This window comes from Silurus aristotelis, assembly GCF_946808225.1.
Source record: "Silurus aristotelis genome assembly, chromosome: 23".
Taxonomy (NCBI): Eukaryota; Metazoa; Chordata; class Actinopteri; order Siluriformes; family Siluridae; genus Silurus; species Silurus aristotelis.
The window spans coordinates 18,678,333-18,703,487 of NC_139596.1; the positions used below are offsets into that span (position 1 = coordinate 18,678,333).

The following is a 25,155-nucleotide window of genomic DNA, read 5'->3' on the forward strand; positions in this document are numbered from 1 at the left end:
GCTAGTTTGCAACAAACCGCTTGGACAGAAATCAGAAATTGACATGCTGCACAAGGTAAAAAAACAAAAAAAAAAACAAGCCAAAGACACGTACAGGTTCATCCTCATTTTCAAACCATTCATTCATCCACTTCACACTGACATTCAGCCATATTTCCACTGTTATGTGACTCATTGTGTTTTCATGATACGTAGCTGCTTTTGGCACCAGCAGTCTTTTTTTTTTTGTACACCCACACACTCATCATACACTCTTTCTCTCTCTCTCCCTCACACACATTCTCCTCCTCCTCCTCCTCCTCCTCCTCATCATCATCATCATTAACATCATCCACCTCCACACTGCACACTTCAAATCCCCCATAAGCACATTAGAGCACTTCTGTAGTGCCTTTTTGGGGGAAATGTTATAATGCACTGTAATCTTTTAACCATTTTCTCTTTTTCTCTCTCTTTCTTTCTGCAGGTCAACGCATAACGAGATGGAAAAAAACAGGTATGCCCATATCTTCATCCTCTTCCCTAAGTTTTATAGGAACACTGTAAAAGCACTTGGCCCCACCCTTTTTCACATAGCCCCGCCTACAGAATTTAGGCTAGCCCCTAGAGTCATGTGACGAGTGATTCGTCTGCATGTCAATTCACCTAAAACTAGTATAGAGAGTCCCCAACTTACAATAGAGATGTCTTGATGATCCTAAGTCACGCTCTATACTAACCTTAACCCCAACCCTAAAGTCAACCCCAACCCTAACGTCAACCTCAACCCCAACCCTAACGCCAACCCCAACCCTAACGTCAACCCTAACCCCAACCCTAACCACAACCCTAAGGTCAACCCTAAAGTCAGCCCCAACCCTAATGTCAGCCCCAACCCTAATGTCAACCCTAACGTCAACCTCAACCCGAACCCTAACGTCAACCCTAACCCCAACCCTAACGTCAACCCCAACATCAACCCCAACCCTAACGTCAACCTCAACCCTAACCCAAACCCTAACGTCAACCCTAACCCTAACGTCAACCCTTGGGGTTAAACAAAGAGCTAAAATTGGGCTTTAAAACAACAAAAAACACAGAAAGAAATAAACGCTCTAACACTAAGATAACTGAACTCTGTCGACAGCCGGCAAAAGACAATCTCGAGCTCCTGGATATGAACTTTGAGTTTAATGAGTGTTTTCTTGGGGCTTGACCTTTAATTGAATGCAGCATTAGCATGCTAAGTAGAGAATGTATTATTTTAGAAGGTCATGACATGATTTCCATGCACATAAACAAGCGTTTCAAGAGTTATAACATGAACACTTGTAGTTCTCTTATGAAAATGGTCAAGAACACCTTCCTATCCTGTGGTTCAAAAGCTTCGTTGATCGCATTGCTATCTTTGTGAGCTGTACATTTAGTGGTTCGTGTAAATAATTTCCTTACCTATTATAACAATGTAGCTATGTGACTGGTTACATAGAATTTCTCCATTTACTCGTGCGCTTCTAATTTTGCATGCGGTTTCATTCAGTTCATGGAAAAACAGTGCAGGGGTTTGTTCTGGTTTCATCGTGTTTATTAAGTTTCTCAAAAGCAGAACGTAGTGTTTTTGCTTACAGTCTAATTATCTGGCTGCGATAAGCACTTCCCGATTTCAGTCACGGATGCACATTTTTTCATTATTTATTAAAGAACGATGCATTCCATTTTTTGTGTTGTTTTTTTTTATCCGTATGTGTTGCTGCAAAACATCCGGAGAAACATGCTCGCTCCTGTTTTTCACACCAGTTCTTACTCATTCAGGCGGCCTTTTAATGTTTTTTGGTTCTTTGACTTAAGCTGGGTCACAGATATATACACACACACACACACACACACACACACACACACACACACATATGCATGCATGCACACAAATCCAGCTCAGCTTGCAAACGGCGTTGAATAATACATTTCCGCCGAGCTCAGCAGCACGAGCGCATGCAGGACGTCTGAATCTCTTTTGAAACCCTTAACGCCGTCGAGTCTCGGGTCTCAGACGGGCCTCAGCTACTCCTCCCTCTGCAGTTATTCAACACCACAGGGTCTCACAGCTACACCGAACACGCTGCAGCGTTCACGTTTAAACAAAACGTGTTCGGTCCTGAATTGAGTCAAAATGGAGGGCAAAGTCGGTAAAAATCACGTTAAACCCCAAACGCTCTGGTACGTAGCAATAAATAGGGCAAAATTTAACATATGTACGCTATGTTGTGGGACGCTATAGGGGCGACTTTAACGTCTCGCGTTCATAGTAAGCCGATCCACTGGTCAGGTTCTATTTACATTCATCCTTTCAGCAGTTTTAAACCCGCAGACATCTGGTCAGCAAAACACAGGGCAGAGTTTATGGAATTAATGCATGTTTGTTTCTCTATTCAATATGAGCTGTATTTGCAACTAGGCTATAAATACATGAGCATCAGATTAGTATGTGTTATTTCACTTTTAGTCCCCATTCGCTGTTATGAAAACCTCCACTCTCCAGGGAAGATGTTCTACTAGATTTTGTAGTCTGCTTATGGAGATTCATTCAGTCACAGTAGTGTTAGTGAGGTCAGGTGCTGATGAAGGTGAGGTGAGGAGCGCTCTATTTCATTCATGTTTAATAGGGTTGGAGCTCTATAGCAGAAGATCTTCACAAACTTCCAACCCATGTAAAGCAGATCTTTGTGCACAGGGCCAATGTCAATTTCAAGTGAAGGGAAAACGTCCTGCTCCTGTATCCAAAGACTATACGATCATGTGATGATCAAATGACTTACATTTATCTTATTCGTATAACTGACCAGCTATGGGGTTAAGGGCCTTGCTCAGGGGCCCAGGAGTGGCAGGTTTGTGTGGCTGGGATTTGAACCCATGACCTTCAGATCCAAAGTTCTTTAGATTTAACCACCAAGCTACAACTCCCACATATATCTGTAAAAGTCAGCTGTCCCAAATACTTTTATCCAACTCAGTGTGCAGTTTGTATTAGTACAGATTTACTGTCCTTTAAAAATAACTCAACATACAGACATTATTGTCTAAATAATAATAATCAAAAGTAAGTACACCCTCAGTGGACATGTCAAAACTGTGTCCAAAGTGTAAATATTTAGTGGAAACATCATCGTTCTCCAGCACTGCTTTAGTCCTCCTGGGTATGGAATTCACCAGAGCTGCACAGGTTGTTGCTGGGATCCTCTTCCACTCCTCCATAATGACATCACCGAGCTGCTGGATATCAGTTTCATGGTGCTTCTCCATCTTTCGCTTGAGGAGCCCCACAAAAGCATAATAGGGTTCAGGTCTGGAGACATACTTGGCCACTCCATCACCTTCACCTTCAGCAAGGCAGTTTTTATCTTGGTGGTGAGTTTGGGGTCATTATTATGTTGGAAAACTGTAGTTCAGCCCAGTTTCTGAAATGAGGGCATCATGTTCTGCTTCAGAACATCACAGTACATGTCGGAATCCATGTTTTCCTCAAAGAACCGCAGCTCCCCAGTACCAGCAGCACTCATGCAGCCCCAGATCGTGATGCTGCCACCACCATGCTTGACTGTAGGCAAGACACAACGTTCTTGGTTCTCCTCACCAGGGCGTCTCCACGCATGCTGGACACCATCTGAGCCAAACAAGTTTATCTTCGTCTCATCAGACCACAGAACATGGTTCCAGTAACTCATGCTCTTGGACACGTTGTTCTTCAGCAAACCGTTTGAGGTCTTTCTTGTGAGCAGATTCAGAAGAGGCTCCTTCTGGGATGACAGCCTGCAGACTTGTTGCGGTGTGTGGTGTATGGAGTACTGACGAGTGGACCTTCTGCTTCTGCAACCTCTAAAGCAACGCTGCAGCACTCGTGTCTGTTTTATGAAGCAGCTTCTGCACCTGACTCACAGCACGAGGACTCGAATTCTCTGATGGACCCTTGTGAGGTCTGTTCCGAGTGAAACCCATGTTAGACCTCTGTATGACCCTGAACACTGTACTGTAACTCAGTTTCAGGGTGATACTGACCTTCTTACAGACTCGGCATCTTAGGGAAGAGCAATGATTCTAATTCTCAAATCCTCAGAGACTCTTCACCATGAGGTGCGTGTAGAACATCCAGTAGTCAGTGTGAGAGAATTGGACTCAAAGCACACATTGTAACTGCTCTAATACAAGATACACATTTCTATGGTTCTGTGAAGCAGACAAAAACATGAACATGATGAATAGGACGTGTGGATTTACACGTTTACACCTGTGCAGCTGTTATCACTGAGGGTGTACTCACTTTTGATTATTGTTATTTAGACAATGATGTCTGTATGTTGTTATTTTCAGAGGACAGTAAATCTCTACTGTATACAAACTGCACATTGACTCTAAAATATATCCAATATATCATATAGCTGTGATCTGAACAAGCAGTTTTTATATTGTGGTACTTCCAAGATTAGTCTTTACATGCTAGCTGGGTAAATGCCTAACGGTAGGGGCGAAGGATCCGCTATGTTTATGGCTGAACGGGGTATTTTTGTGCCGAAGCATCAGGCCGGAACGGTCTGATTTTGGTTAGCAATAAAGAATTTATAATGGACGTCTGGTTCCTGTTGTCACGTATGTAAAAGCAGCTGACAGTCGCTGCCTCAGCATTTTAACTTTAAACTAATGAGGAAAAAAACTGCATGTCATGGTACAGAGGAAAACACGAACTCTGCCGTAAACGTGGAGAGTCCTTTCAAGAAGTCTTATTAGTGGAGCCTCCGTACACTGCGAACAAACCATTGCTATAGAAACACTAGTGTATCAGTTTTAACCTGTCCGAGCTTCTGTTCTGTTCTGACCAATCAGAACACAGAGTTCAGAGTTCACGAAAAAAGAGTTAAATATAAATCGCAAGTGCACAAGTGAAGAGCGGACGGCCGTGTAGCACATGAACGACGGGATGTGCGTGTGTGTGTGTGTGTGGGTTTGTGTGTGTGTGTGTGTGTGTGTGTGTGTGTGTCTGTGTGTGTGTGTGTGTTTGTGTGTGTGTGTTTGGCTACTGCAGTTGAATGATGTAACATTTCCATCGAGAACCGAGTAGAGAATCCCTCAGTTGTCCTCTACAATCAGACGCTCTTCTTCTCCGACCTTCCCCCGTTACACACACTGTCGATATCGACCACACACATAAACACACACACTCTCACGCACTCACACACTCTCTATTGTTCATCACGACACACCACAGTGCCACCTGATCTGAATTGTTGAAACAATTCCTCCGAGTTCAGAAGATCAGATACGTACAGTGAGAGATTTACAACCCACAGGGTCAAAGGTCACACAAGGGAGATTAAATCTGCTCCCTTTAGTACCTGTCGTGCCGACGCCATGCCACGAAATAGGATTCAATTACAAATAGTCATTCATTCAGTTTATTTGCATATATATCCAAATATATATTGCAATATATAAATATTATAAAGAGGAACTTAATTTAAAAAATATATATTTGTGCAAATTAGGTTTTCCCTCCATTTGGTCCTTTATTATAATTTTTTATTACCTTCTTATAACAAATAAAAACATTTTATAAAAATTTTTTTTGCTGGTTGCAGTTTCCCTTTTTTTTTTTTTTTATTGCTCCCACCCTCAAAAATCTTAACATTTATTTATTTATTTTTTTTTTTTTTTTTTACCATTTTAAATGGTTAATATTTATTTAATTGAAAAACCTCACCTGCAGTTAAATACCAGCTTCTAGCATAGTTATGTCTGTACATTATATATTATATATAACAATAATATTAGTAATCATCATAATTTTTTTATTCATTTTATGCGTTAAATAATTCAAATATTAAAAAAATAGATGTTAGATATAGTAATGGAACTATTAAATGTTTGTTTATTGATCAGTTAATTAATTTGTTTTTTTTTATGTATTATTACCTGGCATGTCTTTTTTTTTTTCCCCCTCAATTTTATTTATTTATTTTATTTGCGTATTTTTATTTTTATTTTTACACTATTTAAATTTTTTAAGCCCAAACTACAGACCTGTAATTTTTTTCCCTCCCTTTATTTGTTAAGGTATTTTTGTTTGTTTTTAGATCCAGATTTTTGAGATTATGAACGTGGGATCGAAACAGTGTTTAGTCAACAGCACGGCATAAATCAGGAAGCCCCGCCCACTTTTCATTCACCTAACCCGATATCCAGTTGTGTGGGTGAATAAGGCGGCTGACGCGATGTGTTGGGGTTCCGTAGAAACCAGGGTCGTAAAAAAGTATTGAGTGTTTAGAACGTTTTGGAAGAGAAACAGACCTCATGATCATACGCGATCAGACGCGAGGTCTGATTCGGATTAACACAGAGTTTCCTAGTGGAACTGAGGAGACGAGGTTATCATTTACAGTCCCGACTTTACTGTTTACACTCGGAGATAAGCACACACAGGTGTGTGTGTGTGTGTGTGTGTGTGTGTGTGTTTGTGTGTGTGTGTGTGATAGAGAGGTAGGGGATTCACATTTGTTTAACAAATAGCAGAGCCCTGCTTCTTGTTATGTCATGGCGGTGCGAGCGAGAGCGCAGAGGTTGTGTAATCCAACTCCACTGCCCTTTGCACCTTCTCACCACGCCAAGGTCTGAAAAAAGAGCGTCTTGCCACAGAGCTGACCTCTGAGACGTGTGTGTGTGTGTGTGTGTGTGTGTGTGTGTGTGTGTGTGTGTGTGTGTGTGTGTGTGTGTGTGTGTGTGTGTGAGTGCATTTGTCCAGCAGAGAAGGGTATATGTTGATCTTCGTCTACTCACTGTTTGCACAGAGGCCTGTCTATCTCAATCCCCACCACCCCTCTCTCTCTCTCTCTCTCTCTCTCTCTCTCTCTCTCTCTCTCTCTCTCTCTCTCTTTTACTTTATCTATCTATCTATCTATCTATCTATCTATCTATCTATCTATCTATCTATCTATCTATCTATCTATCTATCTATCTATCTATCTAGACCTATACTCTTCTTTCTTTCTGGTATAGGTGTGAGTGTGTGTGTGTATGTGTGTGTGAGTGTGTGAGTGTGTGTGTGTGTGTGTGTGTGTGTGTGTGTGTGTGTGTGTGTGTGTGTGTCTATCTATCTATCTAGACCTATTCTCTTCTTTCTCTCTGGTATAGATGTGAGTGAGTGAGTGAGTGAGTGAGTGAGTGAGTGAGTGAGTGAGTGAGTGAGTGAGTGAGTGTGTGTGTGTGTGTGTGTGTGTGTGTGTGTGTGTGTGTGTGTGTGTGTGTGTGTGTGTGTGTGTGTGAGGGAGTGAGGGAGGGAGGGAGTGAGTGAGTGAGTGAGTGAGTGAGTGAGTGAGTGAGTGAGTGAGTGAGTGAGTGAGTGAGTGAGTGAGTGAGTGAGTGAGTGAGTGAGTGAGTGAGTGAGTGAGTGAGTGAGTGAGTGAGTGAGTGAGTGTGTGAGTTTGAGTTGTATACAGGTTGATGGTGTAGTGCTACTTCAGTTTCAACCCAGGATTTATTTAAGCCCGTTCTATTTATAGACATTTCTTTACTTTATGGTGGTTGTCTGAACTCACTCAGGCCCGAGAGCCAATCAGATTTCAGCACTCAGCTCTAACGACTAAACCCCTCAGTGTTCAGTCATTACACATCTCTCCCTCTGTCTGTCTGTCTGTCTGTCTGTCTGTCTGTCTGTCTGTCTGTCTGTCTGTCTGTCTGTCTTTCACTCACAGTAGGAAACTCCAACAGCTTCATAATTACACTTCCTCTCTCATGTAAATAAATGGAATCTTCTGGCACTACTTTATCTGTGGGTGTGATTCAGAGCAGCAGAATTGTGGATGTAACGAGTCGTATATTAAATGCGTAATAAAAATGAAGCGTGATTTTGATCCATTCAGTCAGTTTTACTCTGCGAACATCAATAACAGCTTGAACTCCTCAATGCTGGAAGTGACCATGGTATAAGATGATCATCCACAGCTGGGTGTGAGACCTTACTGGGTGTGAGTGTTTCTCACCTGCTTTAAATGTAATATTTAATAATACTTTTATATTAATTAATATGTTTTTTTAATGTTTATTTATTTATGTATTTTTGGTTCTGATTGAATAACCAAATCATTTCAAAGCCGGTGTTGATCAATAACAGCAGATCAGACAGCAAGCACTAGGTTTACATAATTGACTGTAATCGGCTCACGTGGTTTCCATAGCAACGACCCATTTACGGGAGAACATACCATTTAAGTCTACATCTGTATTTCTGAAAAGCCGACGTCCATCGTTGTAACCGAACCGGCTGGTGAAATATGACAATAAAAAAACAGTGTGATCGTTGTTATGGCGAAGCTCTACACCAGTGAAACCTAATCAACAAATTCAAAAGCTGCATTCTTTTTTTAACAAACAGGATGTTGAAATGCTGGAGTTCATAGACGTTTATTTGGCGTTTATTTAAAGAAGGAGTCTCCAGTGCAAGTCAGAAGTAAAGCAACAGAAGGAAATAAGATGTAGCTTTAAAGGAATAAAATATCACGCAAGAACAATAATGGCGTTTGGAGTTAATCCGGGTTGATATGGAAACCATAACAGTTTCATTAGTTAATGAGTGCTCATGGTGTTTTTCATGCGTCCTGCACTGAAAAGGAGAAGTTCCTGTCTGCAATAAAGCTCAGATCAGTGGAGTTTCACAAAGATGGTTGACCTTCTGCAGGTTCTCCACACCAGAGCTGGACCAGAGTAACGATCGGGTTTTTGGTCACATGCTTTCCTTATCCACTCGACAAGCTCATTTTCCTGTCTCTGAAAATCCCCCAGCTTCTCTGACCTTCTCTCAGACACTATTAGATGTTAGACCTTATAGAGACAGGTGAACCTTTCAAATCATGTCCAATCAACCACCAGTGGATTCCAATGTTGTTGTTGTTGTTGGATGGCCTTTAGATCACACACTAACATCTTGTCGCTTGTTGGATGAACCGAAACCAAACTTTGCCCAATAAACATGTGACTTCCCGTAATCAGGGGACGGAGACTGCCAAAAATAAATAGAAAGGAAAATAATGTGGATGAGGCTCCACACGCCAGGGTTGGTGTGTTTGTATTCTGTTAGGAAGAATGAGTGATTGGTGAAGATCTGACGTTTTTATTCCACGTTTGCATGAGTGATCTGCAAAATGAAGATAAAACAAAAATCAGCTTGGTGTAAAACTTCATGACATCATGTTTGTTTTATACCAATTGGATCGAAGTCCTGATTCGTGTCCTTCACTGAGAACATCATCCCAGATTAAACAACAGAGGAAAGAGAACTCGCTGTGATTTCATCTCGTTTAATAAAAAATAAATAAACACGATGGATTGATTTTTATCCGTTTATTGGTACACTGTAAAGTATTCCTTATGTCATAGCAGCTATAAACAGTACTTCCTTTTTTTTTTTTTTTGTTCTCCGAGACAGCTCGTCGTGTGTACGATGGAGTAAAAAACTCCTTTCTCCTAAAAGCTTGATGACAACAGAGACTCCTTCCACAAACGCCACCGCTTCAACGTTTCCACGCTTGTGAACAAGCGGTTGCTATAGAAACGAATATGTATCAGAACGACCGATTTTTGCTTTAATACGTGAACTTAAACCTGTGCTACTGTTCTTTAGCAACCTGTTGATGCCTGTTGATCTCTCCATCTATAAATCCATCTGTGTCTAGGTTTGGAATAGATGAGTATCGGCCGATGAGGGTCACATGACACGTTATTAAAGGTTTATACCAGTTTGTGGAAAGTACAGTGTTTAAAGTGGATGAACTAAATAACCTGTTGCCAAAACAACATGTATGTATGTACTGTACGTATCTGTGTGTGTGTGTGTACAGTTATAGTTAGTGAGTGCCTTGTGGTTACATAAGAGACCACGCCCACTTCACTGAGACTGACATATAGAGACCACACCCACTCACACAGCACTGTTCACTGAAGCTTCATCATTTTAATTTCAGCAGTCCCAGATGCTGAGTTCATCTTTCTTTAACACACACACACACACACACACACACACACACACATTTATTTATATATATGATGCATCAGGTCTCAAACCTTCCTTCTGGAGACAGAACATGTATTTCTGAGAATGAAGGAACGAGAATTAGCATGTCTAACAGATCTCAACCCCCCACCCCCCATTACAGTGGTCATGTTTTACACAACCCGGAACAGGTGTTTCTCATGAGTGTGTACTTGAAATATAATTATCTCTCTGTCTCTCTCTCTCTCTCTTTTTCTTGCCGTCTCTCCTTCTCTCTTTCTCTTCTCTCCCAGGCGGGCACATTTACGGTTATGTTTGGAACGCCTGAAGTCCCTGGTGCCTCTGGGACCAGACTCCAACCGGCACACCACCCTCAGCCTACTAATGAAGGCCAAGGATCACATTAAGGTGTGTGTGTGTGAGAGAGAGAGTAAGAGAGACTGTGTGTGTGTGTGTGTGTGTGTGTCAGTGTGTCACACTAACCAAAAATGTTATCTTAACAACCAAGAAACAACTATATTAAACGTCCCCCTAGTCAAGCGTTCATTAGAAGGACATGCTCCTCATCGTGACCTTTGGCAAAAGCTTCTACTCTAACTCGCTCATTCTAAAAAGAATTCCTCTCTGGAGTTAGAGCATCAGAGTGAAGAGACGTGAGAAGAGACCAGGGAATGTACAGAAGTCATACAACATGTGGACAAAAGTTTGTGGACACCTGATCAAATGTGCTTTTTGAACATCTCTTTCCAAATGTGGTCCCCATTCGCTGTTATAATAAGCTCCACTCCCCTGGGAAGATGTTCTACTAGATTTTTATGGAGATTTGTGCTCATTCAGATGTAAAGGTTTCAGTAAAGTCAGGTACTGATGTAGGTGAGGTAAGGAGGCTCTGGGATGCAGTCAGCATTCACATTTAATGTTCAATAGCTCTACAGCAAGAGATCTTCCAATGTAACCCATGTAAAGCAGATCTTCATAAAGCTGGCCCATGTAAAGCTGGAATTTCATTCTACCACATCCAAAGACGTCCTACACAATTGTTTAAGGAAGAACCACATGTAGGTGGGGAAAGTCACGTGTCCCAATACTTTTGGTCATATAACACAAACTGTTTTTGACAGATTTCAGACTAATCTGTACTAACAGAGTGTTTTGTTTTGTTTGCATTTCGCTGCATTGTACATGTTCATTATGTTTATGCCTCGGATCACCTCCGCCCCTTAGTCCCACGTCTCCTGTGTCTCTGGAGCTTCAGCAGAACCTGAACTCCGGAGTAACGATGGAGTCGAGCAACCAGATATTTCTCACTCCACATCTTACCCAGTCAGCTTTTAGAACATGATCGACCCAGACCCGCCACACCCCCCCCCACCCCCCCACTTGTGATTGTTTTTTAATATTTAACTGATTTTGGAAAACTTGGAGCGTCAATCGTGCATGGGCTGTTACCATGGAGACGATGACAGATATTAGGATGAGTGTGTTAATATAAGCCTGCAGAGCTGCGGTTGAAGTGTGTGTGTGTGTGTGTGTGTGTGTGTGTGTGTGTGTGTGTGTGTAGAGGTTGGAGGATAGCGAGAGGAAGGCACAGCACACGCTAGACCAACTGCAGCGGGAGCAGAGACACCTGCACAGACGGCTGGAACAGCTGGGGGTGGAGCGCACACGCATGGACAGTTTGGGGTCCACCTTCTCATCGGACAAATCTGACTCTGACCCTGACCAAGGTGCCTACACACACACACACACACACACACACACAACACATGCACACTACTACATTATTTCACACTATACATGCACAAATCACATTACACCATCAGTCAACATACACACACACACACACACACACACACACACACACACACACACACACACACACTTTACACACAGAAACTGCATCCATACACACAGTAACAAATTACACACTGCACACACACGCACACATTAGTACACACACTCTCATCATACTGCACACATCACAAATTACACACCATGCACACACTCATAATTTCACCACACTACATTGTCCTATGTGCATACATTAATGCACACACACACACACACATCACAGTACACACACACTGTGCTGTATTCAAACATAAAAATATATATATACACACACACACACACACACACACACACACTTCTTAGGCTACACACAGTGTTCTATATGTGTTTATTATTTTATTTTTATATATATATACATTTATTCATTGCTAGAGAATCAAAGCACTTTTGCACGTTGCTCTGGACAAGGGCGTCTGCAAATGCGACAAATGTAAATGTACACAATCCATCTCTGAATGGTGTGTGTTTGCGTTACAGAAGAGCTGGATGTGGACGTGGACGTTGAGGGAACGGACTACCTGCTGGGTGATCTGGAGTGGAGCACCAGCAGCGTGAGCGACTCGGACGAGCGAGGCAGCCTGAGAAGCAGCTGCAGTGATGAGGGCTACTCCAGCCACGCCAGCCTGCGCCACCTTGCCTCCACTCAGGAGAAAACTTTAAGTCTATAAGAGCATGCCTGCTCCTACCTGAACCTTCATCTCCAACACTTTCAACACTCACTCAGCGTGACAACGTGAACCGCTACACAACCCACTTAACGTTTCAGAACAGGAGCGCTCACCCATGCTCTTGCTCTGCCACGCCTTGTATGTACGAACCAGACCAAACCCTCTCGAGAAAGATGAATTCAATGCAGTCTCATGTGTCCACACCTTCTTATACCTTCACCATCCAATCAGATCCTCCCTCCCTCGCATCCGCCCTCCCCTCGTCTCTCTCCGACCAAGTGCATTCTTGTTATACAGATGTTTCTCATAACCACGCCCACTGCCTACGCTAACCCTGCTCCACCTTCCATCATCCGTCATCCACCAATCAGATCAGGATGTTCCAGACACAGGGCTAGGTCACCTGACCGGTCAGCTGACCTATCACAGCATGGAATTTTGCACTTAAAAGCAGCCTCTGGGTGTAAGCCGAACCCCTTTGCCGCAGATCCGAGAGCAACGTTTTTTTTTTTCTTCTGCGAGATCAGCGCCAAAAGGTCGGCTTCTACCAAAGATCACACAGCAGGAATTTTTTTTTTCACAAAGCACATACAACAACAACATACCGGCATCATCGATCGACTTTTCGCTGCTCTCCAAGAGGGATCGCAGCTACTCTAGTTCCAGTATCGGGTGTAGTCTTTAAGCTAGTCTTAAATTGAGATAATAATCTTCCCTACACTGTCCACATGTCCACCATTTTAGATTAAAATCCGAATGTCAAGCAGAGACACACCGTTTAATAAAATATACAGACTTCCTCATCTAAGAGCTGTCAACATCACCAACATCTGGATTTTTGGTGCTGCTGATAACATGGCACCTGACTTTTTTTTTTTCTTTTAAACATAAACTGTCGACGTGAGGAACGTAATGCATCACAGCATGAGATTGTCGTGGGACTGACTGACTGACTGACTGACGGGTGGGCCGGGGACAGGCGAAATGGGAAATTTGAACATCTCTGGGTCGTTCCATCCCTTTCTCTCTGGGCTGAGGGCAGTGGGCCAAGTGTGTCTTTTTTTTTTCGTTCTTACTTTTTCCAAAAATATAGCGGAAATAAGGAAGTTAAGCACATTCCAATACTGAACAGGAAGTCAGTTAGAATTTTAATAAATAATAATAAGGTGCTTGGAATCATGGGAAGGCAGACAAAAAGGGCTTACCTTCTTTCTGAGCATGGTTGTTGTTGTGTGTGTGTGTGTGTGTGTGTGTGTGTGTGTGTGTGTGTGTGTGTGTGTGTGTGTGTGTGTGTGTGTGTGTGTGTTTGAGTAAGTAGGTGTGTGTGTGTATTAACACACCCTGTCGTCATCCTCCTCCCCTTTCCAGTTTTGAAACTGTTTAATTTTCGCATTTGATGTATATATTTTACAGAAGTATATCTCTATATATATGTCTATATGTATAACAAAGTATTTATTTAATCCAAATACTATGTCAGATAAATATATATATATATAAAACAACAAAAAAGAGTCTATTTAAAGTGGTCTTTTGCTTAATGGCTTGAGTTAGGGTTTAATTTTTCTATTCTTTTGTTTATTTCTTTTCTCGTTCTGAATGTGTGGTTTCATTTGCACAGACCAGACGAATCTCCAGTGTATACGGATGTGGATTTAGAGCAATTTAGTGTTTTAGCCTAATATTTGTGATGATCTTTTGTGCTGTTATGGCTGTGGAAATGTGTGTAATTTTCAATTCTTCTTTTTCGTTTGAAAATTTAAATTTGATTCGTTTTTTTAAATCAGTAATCCCCCATTTATCGCAGTGGTTACGATCCATATATTTTAGAAATATACAGTACTGTACTGTATTAACATTTTACTTCATTTTATAATTAATAATTATATTTTTATTAATACATTTCATTATTTTAACATAAAACTCCATAAAAACAATTCCCTATACGTTTTTTGCTTTATGGTGCTCTCCGCGAGAGTCCGGGAAAATGCCGTATTTTTCGGACTATAAGCCGCAATTTTTTCCAGGTTTTGAACCCCGCGGCTTAAACAACGAAGCGGCCTATTTATGATTTTTTTCTGGGTTTTTCCCGGTTTCACAAACTTCAAGCCAAAAAACTGAACCCCATAACATTAGCCTATTGAAATTTCTGAACGGAAACGAAAAAACGCACCTCACCTGTGTTCTGAGCTGCACGGCATCGGGAGAAAAAACTTTTTTTTTTAAACGCACGACGATGCCAAAAGATAAACTCCCAAAAGAAATAGTTGTGAAAGGAAGGAGGAAAACAGTGAACAATGACTTTCTTGGTCGGCTACTGTTTAGATACAAGCCGTCGTAACGCCTTGAGTCTGGGTGAAGGGAGAGCTCGCTAACTCCAGTTACAACAGAAATCATATAAGCACAGACAGGTTTCCAAAACTCGTTATTTTTCTTGGCGACAGCGTTACGGGTTAGTCAAAAAAACTTAGAAATGAGCATCAGAAAATAATAAGGACAAATTCCTCGGTCTTGCACACATGCAGTAATACTGGAAAAATGCTGTGCCGGTCTTTTCCCAAAAACGAAGCGCAACATATTTCACCCGTTACACCATGTGTAACAGACACTGTCTTTCGTTAAAGCCTGTGTAAAGTTCATTAGTGTAGTAGCGGCTTATAGACAGGTGCGGCTTATTTATGTTAAAAAATATATATATTTGTAAAATTCAGTGGGTGCGGCTTATATATGGGTGCAGTTTATAGTCCGGAAATTACAGTAAGTCAAACAAATTAGTTATGGGGCAAATGCAATTCCGCGATAAACCGGGGCGTGAGATTCGAACTCCGGTAAAACGGGGGATTACAGTATACGTTAAAATCTATCTATATATATAGCTAGAGAGAGAGAGAGATCTTTATATTGAGCAAAAGAAATGAAAACCTGAAAATGAGTACTAGGGAATGTAGAATGTTTGGTGAAGTTGTAGAGATGGTAGTCTGGGGGAAAAAATGAAAGCATGTCATGTGACACGGGAATGGATTGTGACGCACGCACAGCGAGAAACTAACGTGTAAAAAAAAGTCCTCCGAATGTAGAGGTAGATTTTATCTATTTTTTATTAGCTCCAAAAAAAATCTTTGCAAGAAATGCACCAAAAACAAACTAAAAAAACTTTAAAATATTTTTTTTAAAAACTTTAATAAATAATTATATATATATATATATATAGGATTGTTTTAATATGTGCAAATTTTAATCACCTTTAAAAAAAAAAAAAAAAAAAAAAACATGCCCCCATTTTATGACAAAGCCAGCCCCACCCCCCGCACCCCCCACAACACACACACACACACACACACACACACACTTCCAAAAAAAATTTTAGCGTGAATGAGAAGCAGCGCCAAGATGAGATGAGATTATTAGAATGGGAAAGGGGTGTGTGTGTGTGTGTGTGTGTGTGTGTGTGTGTGTGTGTGTGTGTGTGTGTGTGTGTGTGTGTGTGTGTGTGTGTGTGTGTGTATGTCAGGGTGTGTGTTCGGGTCACTGTCTACAGACGGAGAGAAAGGGTTTCAAACGAGGATCTGGTTTTGGCGTCGGGGTTCTTGGGAAACTGTTTGTATTTAAGTTGCTATCGTCTTTGTTTTTTTTTTTGTTTATCAGTAAACTGTACAAAAATCTAATTTCGCTCCCAATGTGTGTCTAAGAAGCTGGCCAACTAATGGTGGTTCAGCCCACACACACACACACACACACACACACACACACACATATACATAACAAACATACATGCATACGAACATACATACAAACATACATACATACAAACATACATACATGTAAATCCACCCAGAAATTCTTTATTGTACTTCTTTATTTGTGGTGTGTGAGAGAAAGTGTTTTCTCTTTTTTTTTTGTGTGTGTCTCTCTGCCCTCCTTTAACACCAGCGCAGAGAAAAAAAAAACCGAAAGAAACCTCTGGAACATTCTGTGGAGGAAAAATAAAGGGCACGTTTGACTAACGCAGGATTTACACCCATCTGTGCAGATTGGCGAATTGTACAATCATCAGCTGAAGGATTTGCACAAACGCCCTGCGCCCCGGGCGCTGACAAACCCCGTCCCCCCAAAAAAAACTCCGCCCCTTTTTTGTTTTGTTTATTTTTTTTGAAGGGAGGGTTTGAAACCCTGTGCCACCTTCAACCCTGCAGCTAGCGAACATCCAGGGGCCATGACGTGGAGTGCGGGCGTTTGCACTCCTTCAATGTGTGAGCTCTTGATACCAAAACGGCTGAAGCCTTAACGACGTTACAGACGTTACCAAAAAACAAACAAACAAAGAAACAGCAGCAGCGTATGTACTATCTGTTTTGGAAAAGCAAACCCCATGGCGAAACGTCATTCCCACCACAGATTGTGACCGTGTCTCAGGTGTGTTCTCCCGCTAACCAGGCACACGTTAAACAAACAAAAAAAACAACAAAGCTACTGCCTCCAGGACAGCTACATGTCTCCATGTCTGTTTTGTTTGTTTGTTCGTTTGTTTGGTTTTTTGCCATTCAGTCGGAATTAACAAACAGATACGTTTTTATGCCGCTACTTCGTTTGAAACGAGAACATGAGAAATCGGAAAACGCCGGCTGTTTGGATGTCGCCTATTCCCAAAAGAAAAAATAAACGGAGACTAAAAGAAAAAAACATCAGCAACGATATGTACACATTAACGAACTTTGTTACTCTTTGCTAGTAACATCTGAAATAAAAAAATACAAAAAAAATACAAAAATGTTTGCTTGTTTGTTTTTGTAGCAAAATTCCATAATTGTAGGTGATCGGTTGCCTAGCAACCCACATCTAGATAGTTACAGTTATAAATATCTCTGGAAAAGAAAAAATCACAGCATCACTAATCTGCCATTGTTGGGCCCTTGAGCAAGGCCCTTAACCCCTTGACTGCTGAGTTGTATAAATGAGATGCCTGTAAGCTGCTGTAGATAAAGGGGGTGTCTGCCAATTTCCAATATAAATGTCAGTTATTTACAGGTAGAAGGGAGACTGTTTTTAAGATTGTGATGTCACAAGCAGACGTGTAAAATCGTCGAATTATCAAAGGAAACTCTTCGGTGGTCTGCAGGAGTTTGGGATAGTTACGACTTGAAACAAACTTACACTTATAAAGAACAATCGTATTCATTCTTCATCACCACATTATCTGTGTAAAGCTGCTTTCAGACAATGTTCATTGTTAAAAGCGCAATACAATACAATTGAATTGAAACGTCACATAATTTCAGTTCCGCTTTTACAAACACACCGATGGTTAAGTTTATATATATATATATATATATATATATATATATATATATATATATATATTTTGTGCTGGTATAATTTATATAGCGTTACGCTAATTTGTTTCTGTTAAGCTACACTACGAGCATAGAAAGTGTTCAACTAACACGTACAAATGAAAGGATATAGAAACAAAAATCTTTTACTGTCTGCAGGTTTTTTCATAAACACACTCATTTTACCTGATATTTACATAATGCGTTTCTATAGTAACAGTTCAATTGTTGAGTTTTCTGTAGTAGATGATTAATGTTTATGGAAGAAGCCTCCCGTTCCAGAGGTAATTTCTTAAATTTTTTTATTTATATTTTTATTTGTCATGACAGTAATTTTTTCTATGATCCTGAAGAGAGAATAAGGAGGTGCTGGTGAGGGAACAAGCGTTTATAGCTGATCTGTGAGAACAGGAGCTAAACAGTCTCGCAGACATTCCACAGCAACAAATGTACCTGCAAATGCACTAACTGGTGTAAATGCTACATCTAACTAGAACGTGTTACATGTCTTTTTTTTTTTTTTTTATTAATTAACTCCAATTGGGTTAATTGCTGTGGTGTAGAAGGAATAAAGTGCTCTCGTTATGCTGTGTATTACAGTGTTCTACATATACATGATACCTATATTTTGTACTCTACAGTATCCTGACAGCAGTTGTCATGGTTACTAAACATTTGAAAGGTTCGGTGTGATACTACCCAAAGCGTTTAGATCCCAGAGCTGTTTGGACAATGAGCTCCTCTCCTTTTTGGTCTCACGCTGGAGAAAAGATGGCGTCTCTCCACCAGGGCCTCGTCACTGCAATCTGGAGCGGGACAGATGGAGAGCAAGCAGATGAGAGGAGAGAGAAAGAGAAGGAGCTTAACCCTATAGCTGTAACCCTTAATAGGTCTGACTGAAGAAAGGGAATGTTCTCTGCTAGCAATTAATTACCTGACAGAAAACAGAAAGAGAGAGGAAGGATGGAACGATTGATAAGACCACTCTTTCTCTTTGAGCTTTACAAACCTATCCAGATCTCTTATCTTTCCTTACTTTCCTTCTCTCTCCCATATGAAGAATTATTATCTGAAACCTATCCTGCTTAAGATGTTGAGATGTGCTTAGCACTTTTCACATCTGTACAGTTCACCTCTGTCTGTACAGAGTTGTAGAAACAGAACTGGTTTGAGGGAACCTACTGAACGACCACACAAAAGTTCATGAAAATGTCAGATTTTAGAGTGCACAACTTCCCCCAAAAACCTCAGACATCCTCTTCTCACTAGCCTGCACGACTTAATGTATGTTTCTGGTCAAATGTTTCAAATGAGTCTGGGAACCGGATAAAGAAACATGAAGACTGAAAAAAGGAAGCAGAGCTGTGGAAAATGGCAGAGACAAACTCATTTAGAACTAGCAGTGTTCGTGGCAACGCAGCATTTAGCTACCCTGAGAATGTAATGCTAATCTTTTAGCTAGCTTTCTTGGTAGAATTTGACACATACTAATTTTATTGTTCAGACTTTTAAACTATATGTAAATTGTCAGAGAGGAACCTTACAGTGATGATCTCTTTACTTCTAATATGGTTTAGGTGTTCTTCTTTATCTGGGCTTTGTCGTTGCTTCATGGCCCAAAGATACCAATTTGAATAAAAAACTAAACATGTAAATGTATTTAAACGTGCAGAACATATAGGCCGAGGGTTTTACCTATTTCTTTTTTGCAGACTGCGCTCATAAAATGCTACATCTAGCTACATCTTGGAGCTCTCAAAATCAAGCAGTGGTGTTTCACCTGGAAAAAAGAACATAACAACAGTAGTTCTAGTCTTTGAATGTTCCTTGCTGACAGCTTGCTAGACAAACTAGCTGGCTAATTAGCAGGCTTTAGAAAATGGTGGTCGCAGTTCTAAAAACCTAGAAGTGTTCCCCTCTGTTCAGTTGCTTCTTCAGTGGAGAGGTCGAGGTTTGCATTAGAAGAAAGGGATTTATTTGAATAAAACATTCAAATGTAAATGAATGTAAATGTTTTGAAATTGTCACGTATCAAGAGTAAGGACCTTGTTTGCACCATTGTTGAGCATCTGCTAACTAGTTAATAACCTGTTAGCATACGGTCTGTAATAACGTCATTTAGTAGTGTTGCTAACTACTTTTCATTCCACTACATACAAGATCCAAGATGGAGGGAACTGGCAATCTAACATTGATTCTTTGTTAGTGAACTGTAAACAGTTAAAAGGAAGAAAATATGTTTTCTGGCATCACATTCTTATTATTTATTTCTCTCTTTTCTCTTTACCTTTTATGGCTAATGAGGTTTTCTGCTAATGATGAGCTCATGGGTTTGTTTTAAAGTTTCAGTCATATTAATTTGGAATTTTGTTTTGTCTTATTGAGTTTTTTAATTTATTAAGCCTGCATATCTAAGGTAGATATTGATGTTATAATCTTATTTACACCATCACTTGGCCTTTTTGTAATTTTTATCTTTTTCTTTCAGCTGCTCCCATTAATGGTCGCCACTGCGGACCATACGTATCCATACTACTTTGTCCTCTACATCTGCCTCTTTCAACGCAACTACCTGCATATCTTACATTTACATTTACAATTGAGGCATTTAGCAGACACCCTACAAAAGTACAAAAGTGCTTTGAGTCACTGGTACGCTAGATTACAAATTTAATATCAGTAAGACTATAACTCTTGATTTTTAACAAATCAAACTTGGAATATGCTAATTTAAGTGTTCGCTTAAAGATAGCCAGGGGATCCGCTGTACGGACATCTAGGGGAAGTTCATTCCACCACATGGTACGAATGGTATGAATGTCTTCTCTCACCACAGCCATAAACCTCCTCCTTGGAATCTTTTCCTCCTTCCTCGAGGGTCCATCCTCAGCATTCTTCTACAGATATACCCCATGTCCCTCTTCTGCACATGTCCAAACCATCTCAATCGGGCCTCCCTCACTTTGTCCCCAAAAGGTCCTACATGCGCTGTCCCGCTAATAAAGTAATTTTTAATCGTCCTCACTCCCAACGAACATCTCAAAATATTTCTATAAATGATTTAAGGACCATTTAATAACTCTCTCAATTAGTCAAATTTTCTATTAAATAAAAAGAGTGGTTTTAAGAAAAAAAACTCATCTAATGGCGTAATGATAATGTTTTATAATGCCGATCTTTAGAAATTATGAATTTGCTAAGCAGTCAATGTTAAGTAGAATTACAGTGTGATATTTGTAATATGGAGCCCTTTCAGTACCTTTATAAAATATCTAATATAAATAATAAAAAGCTATGTCATTAGTCTAATTTACAGCAAAATTACTGCTAGTGGTTATAAATCGGATTGTTTTAGTTCACATGTTGTCTCATAATAATAAAGTTTGCTTAGCAGTCAGTGCTAAGTAAAATTAGAGTGTAATGTTAGTCACATTGTGTCTTTTCTTAGTATTTTAGCAACACACCTGAGGTAAAAGTTTAGGTTTTAGCCCTGTTTTCACCATCATTCAGGCTTTTCTAGGTTTGTATAAAGACCCTGTGCTAGTTTGGTAAATAGTTAGCTTAAAAATAGCCTAATAATATAAAGAGGTCTTGGATATTTATAAGAAAGCTATATATATATATATATATATATATATATATATATATATATATATATATATATATATATATATATATATATATATATATATATATATATATATATAAATACTTAGTGGCCAAAGCTAAGTAATAATTAGAGTAATTTAGTTAGTATTATGTCTTTTCTTTTTTTTATGATTTCAGCATCATAGGTATATGCTGAAACGCTACACTTTTCTCATCTAAAAAGGCTGATTTTCAGTGAAAAACAGCAAGTGATTGTCCCATAATTTTAAATGTTTGCTTAGCAGTCTGTGCTACTTATAAACACAGTGTCAATTTAGTCACACCAAGTCTTTTCTTAGTAATTTCGCCACACATCTGAAGTAAATGTTGACGTTTTTATCTTATTTAAACCGTCACTAATAAATTAATGAAAGTTGAATAACTTGAAAAGTCATCACCATTTATTCAGTCAGGTATTATCAATATGCTTATTTTCTGTGTTTCATTTAACATACCAGAACGTTTATAAATACTTGTAACATGTTGGTGTTTCATTGGTGTTTCATTATATGAACCTTCAAAACCTATAAGTTTGCTTTGTGGCTAATGCTAAACAAACTTCTATAATTAGAGTGTAATTTTAGTCGTGTTTATTTTTTTGTGTGGTTTAGCAACACATCTGAGGTAAATGTTTAGGTTTTAGCTGTGTTTTCACCGCCATTCAGCCTAGTTTGGTAAATAGATACATTTATTTTCAGTCTAATAACACAAAGAGGACTTTAGTGTTCATTTTAAATCACCAGAGAGTGCGTAGAAGCTCTAAACTCGTGATTTGTGACCCAGTTATCTTTTATAATATAGAATTTCAGAAACTATGAGTTTGCTTGGCACTCAATGCTAAGTATAATTACAGTGTAATTTAAGTCACATTGAGTCTTTTCTCTGTATTTTAGCTACACAGCTGAAGTAAATATTTCAATTTTAGCCCTTTCGTATAGACACTCTGCCTTTTCTTGGTTTCTTTAATAGCTAAGTGCTAGCTGGTTTAATTGTTAGCTTTATTTTAAGTAGAAGAATGTTCATTATTTTTTGTGGCAGAATGTGGCATGATACGAAAGGTACAGTCAGAAAGCATCTTATTTGTCCAGGCATAGACGGGTCAAATGAGGGCACACAAGACCAGATAGACCTGTTTCAGGTTTGAAGTGTATCCAGAACTTCAGGATGAGTTGCAGGTGTCAGGTGTGTGTGTGTGTGTGTGTGTGTGTGTGTGTGGAGGTCAGTGTCTGTTTGACCTTTCTCTCTTCCCTGGCTTTCAGATTAGTGAAATCCAGGAAGCTTATCCTGTTGCAGAGACCTTCACCTTTCTGGCCTTCATCAAACTCCCGCACACACACACACACACACACACACACACACACACACACACACACACAGACACACACACACACACACACACACACACACACACACAGGTTAGCATACACTAATCAGGTAAGACCTGTATCACTCAATGAACGCAATTCAGGTCAGGCTGGAAAAACACATCTACAGATACTCGTGTGGATTATGAACTGAGTGGAAGACAATCAGTTTGACACAAAACCACATACATATTTACTGTACAAACACACACACACACACACACACACACACACACACACACACACACACACACACACACATACCTACTGTACAAACACACTTGCTGACATCTTACCAAACCAGAAATTTTTGATTCTTGGAAGTGTAAAGAATAATTAAGTTCAAGTTTAAGTTCAAATTTTATTTATCACATAATGAGTACGACATGCAGTCAAATGTTTTATATGACTGTCCAGCATTTAAGCATGAAAAAGGAAAAGAATATAAGGCTAAAAAATAAAGTGAATAAATAAAAAAGTATATACTATAGAAAAAAAATATATATACATGAATTTAGATGGGGATGGATGCGTATGGCAGATATTCACAGTACAAATTAAATTGATTAAGTGTGATTGTGTTTAAAGTGTCCATTTGCAGTATGGTGTGGTATGAAGTGACACTGTGCTGTGCAAGTTCAGAAGAACAATTCCATCTGGTCACATAAAGCTTCTGCGCTTTAGCTTCAGAATCATATTCGGCATCCTGAATGATGTTGCGGGAGATGGAAAAGAGACCTTCTGAAGATTCAGAAGGTTTATGTGTGCACAGGAACTCAGCTAGCCAACAAAGAAGGAGAAATCTATGGAAGAATATTTCACAAATAATCATTCAGATGCTGAAGATGCGCAAACCCAAGGAGGTGAAACTTAAATTCGCTCAAATATTTAGAACATCCCTAAAGTAAGTCTGATGGCTAAATTGATATTTGAATTTTGGGAAGGTGTTGGAAATCATCTAAAACCTGATGTAAAGGATTTAAAGGAACTCACAGCTCACAGGTCTAAACCTTATTGAGCACCTTTGGGATGAATGTGAACGCTGACTGCACTCCAGGCCTCCTCACCTCACCTCCATCAGTACCTGACTTTACTAAAAGCCTTGTAGCTGAATGAGCACAAATCTCCACCACCACACTCCATAATCTATTTGAACATCTTTCCAGAAGAGTGGAGGTTATTATAACAGCAAATGGAGACAAAATGTGTGATGAGATGTTTAGAAAGCACATAAAAAATCTTATGGTCTGGTGTCCACAAACTTTTAGAAACATTTAGCTTCCCGATTAATTACAGCCAGCATATGTGTCTGTGAACTTAAGTATGTGAAAGAGGGCCGACATCACTTTGCTCATTGTAAAGTTATATGCCGCCCTGCGATGCAGGAGTTTGTCTCAGAGAAAGGACATGTTAATGACAGAATGACATCAATAAAAAAATAAAGTCAGCCTGGGTCCCTTAAGATCTTCTGAACAAGGACATTTTTTTTAAGGCTCATAGAGGCCAGTAAATGTGCCCCCTAGTGGCAGTTTTTCTGTACAAATTGAGCATCAAGAACTCAGTTGGACTACAAATCATTTACCACACACACACACACACACACACACACACACACACACACACACACACACACACACACACACACACACACACACACTTGTGTAACTCTGCTGGATTCATAGCAGAAGGGAACAAATCAAGAGCTGTAAACAGGAACACAGGTATAAAGTGTGACAGACTTATGGCCAAACTTCAAGCTGTCGATCAGATGGTGAACTCTAGGCTCCCTGCCTCCACCGCTCTCTGCCTGACAGGAAACAAGATGAAGGCTCCTGCATGGGGCCATGGATGAGCAGATGGGGAAAGAAAAAGAATTGGAGTTGTAACATGGCCTGTATGGTGCAAAACGCTCATGAGCAGAGAGAACACACTAACGACAATACCAGTGTGTTTATTACATTTATTATAATAATTAGCAAACATTTTCCGAAACAGGATCATTGTTTCCATGGAGACCTCATGAAATATTATGTAGTCAATTTCTTTATTTTTTTTTTATAATAGTTTTATTTAACGTTGCTGTTTGCTACCTCAGCATGCTGACTAACTTAACCAACATGAGCTACAGCTGAATTAGCATTTCGATTGCTTCCAGTAACTAAGCTATCATCGAAGTTAATGTTATTTAGCTAGCACTAGCTAGATACTTAGCTACCTATTATTAACCCCTAATATTTTTCCAACCTTTAATAATAACATTAGAACCGTAGGTCACGTGACAAAATATT

At 39.8% G+C, this 25,155-nt stretch overlaps 1 protein-coding gene across 5 annotated transcripts in view; it reads left to right on the top strand.

Annotated features, from left to right (window-relative positions):
* Positions 1 to 16,287, top strand: part of mxd1 (MAX dimerization protein 1) — a 30,042-nt gene extending 13,755 nt beyond the window's left edge. Inside the window, exons 3-7 of one of the 5 annotated variants that reach the window (XR_014531182.1) lie at positions 467 to 496; positions 10,300 to 10,414; positions 11,568 to 11,733; positions 12,335 to 14,517; positions 15,288 to 16,287. Coding sequence is in view for 1 of the 5 variants with exons in the window: in XM_083527475.1 (XP_083383601.1) it covers positions 467 to 496; positions 10,300 to 10,414; positions 11,568 to 11,733; positions 12,335 to 12,525 (502 nt within the window). In the remaining 4 variants the exon portion in view is untranslated. Of the gene's footprint in view, positions 1 to 466; positions 497 to 10,299; positions 10,415 to 11,567; positions 11,734 to 12,334 lie in introns of all 5 variants that reach the window. The other 4 variants (XR_014531183.1, XR_014531184.1, XR_014531185.1 and 1 more) reach the window with 4 other exon arrangements.
* The last annotated feature ends 8,868 nt before the right edge of the window (positions 16,288 to 25,155 follow it).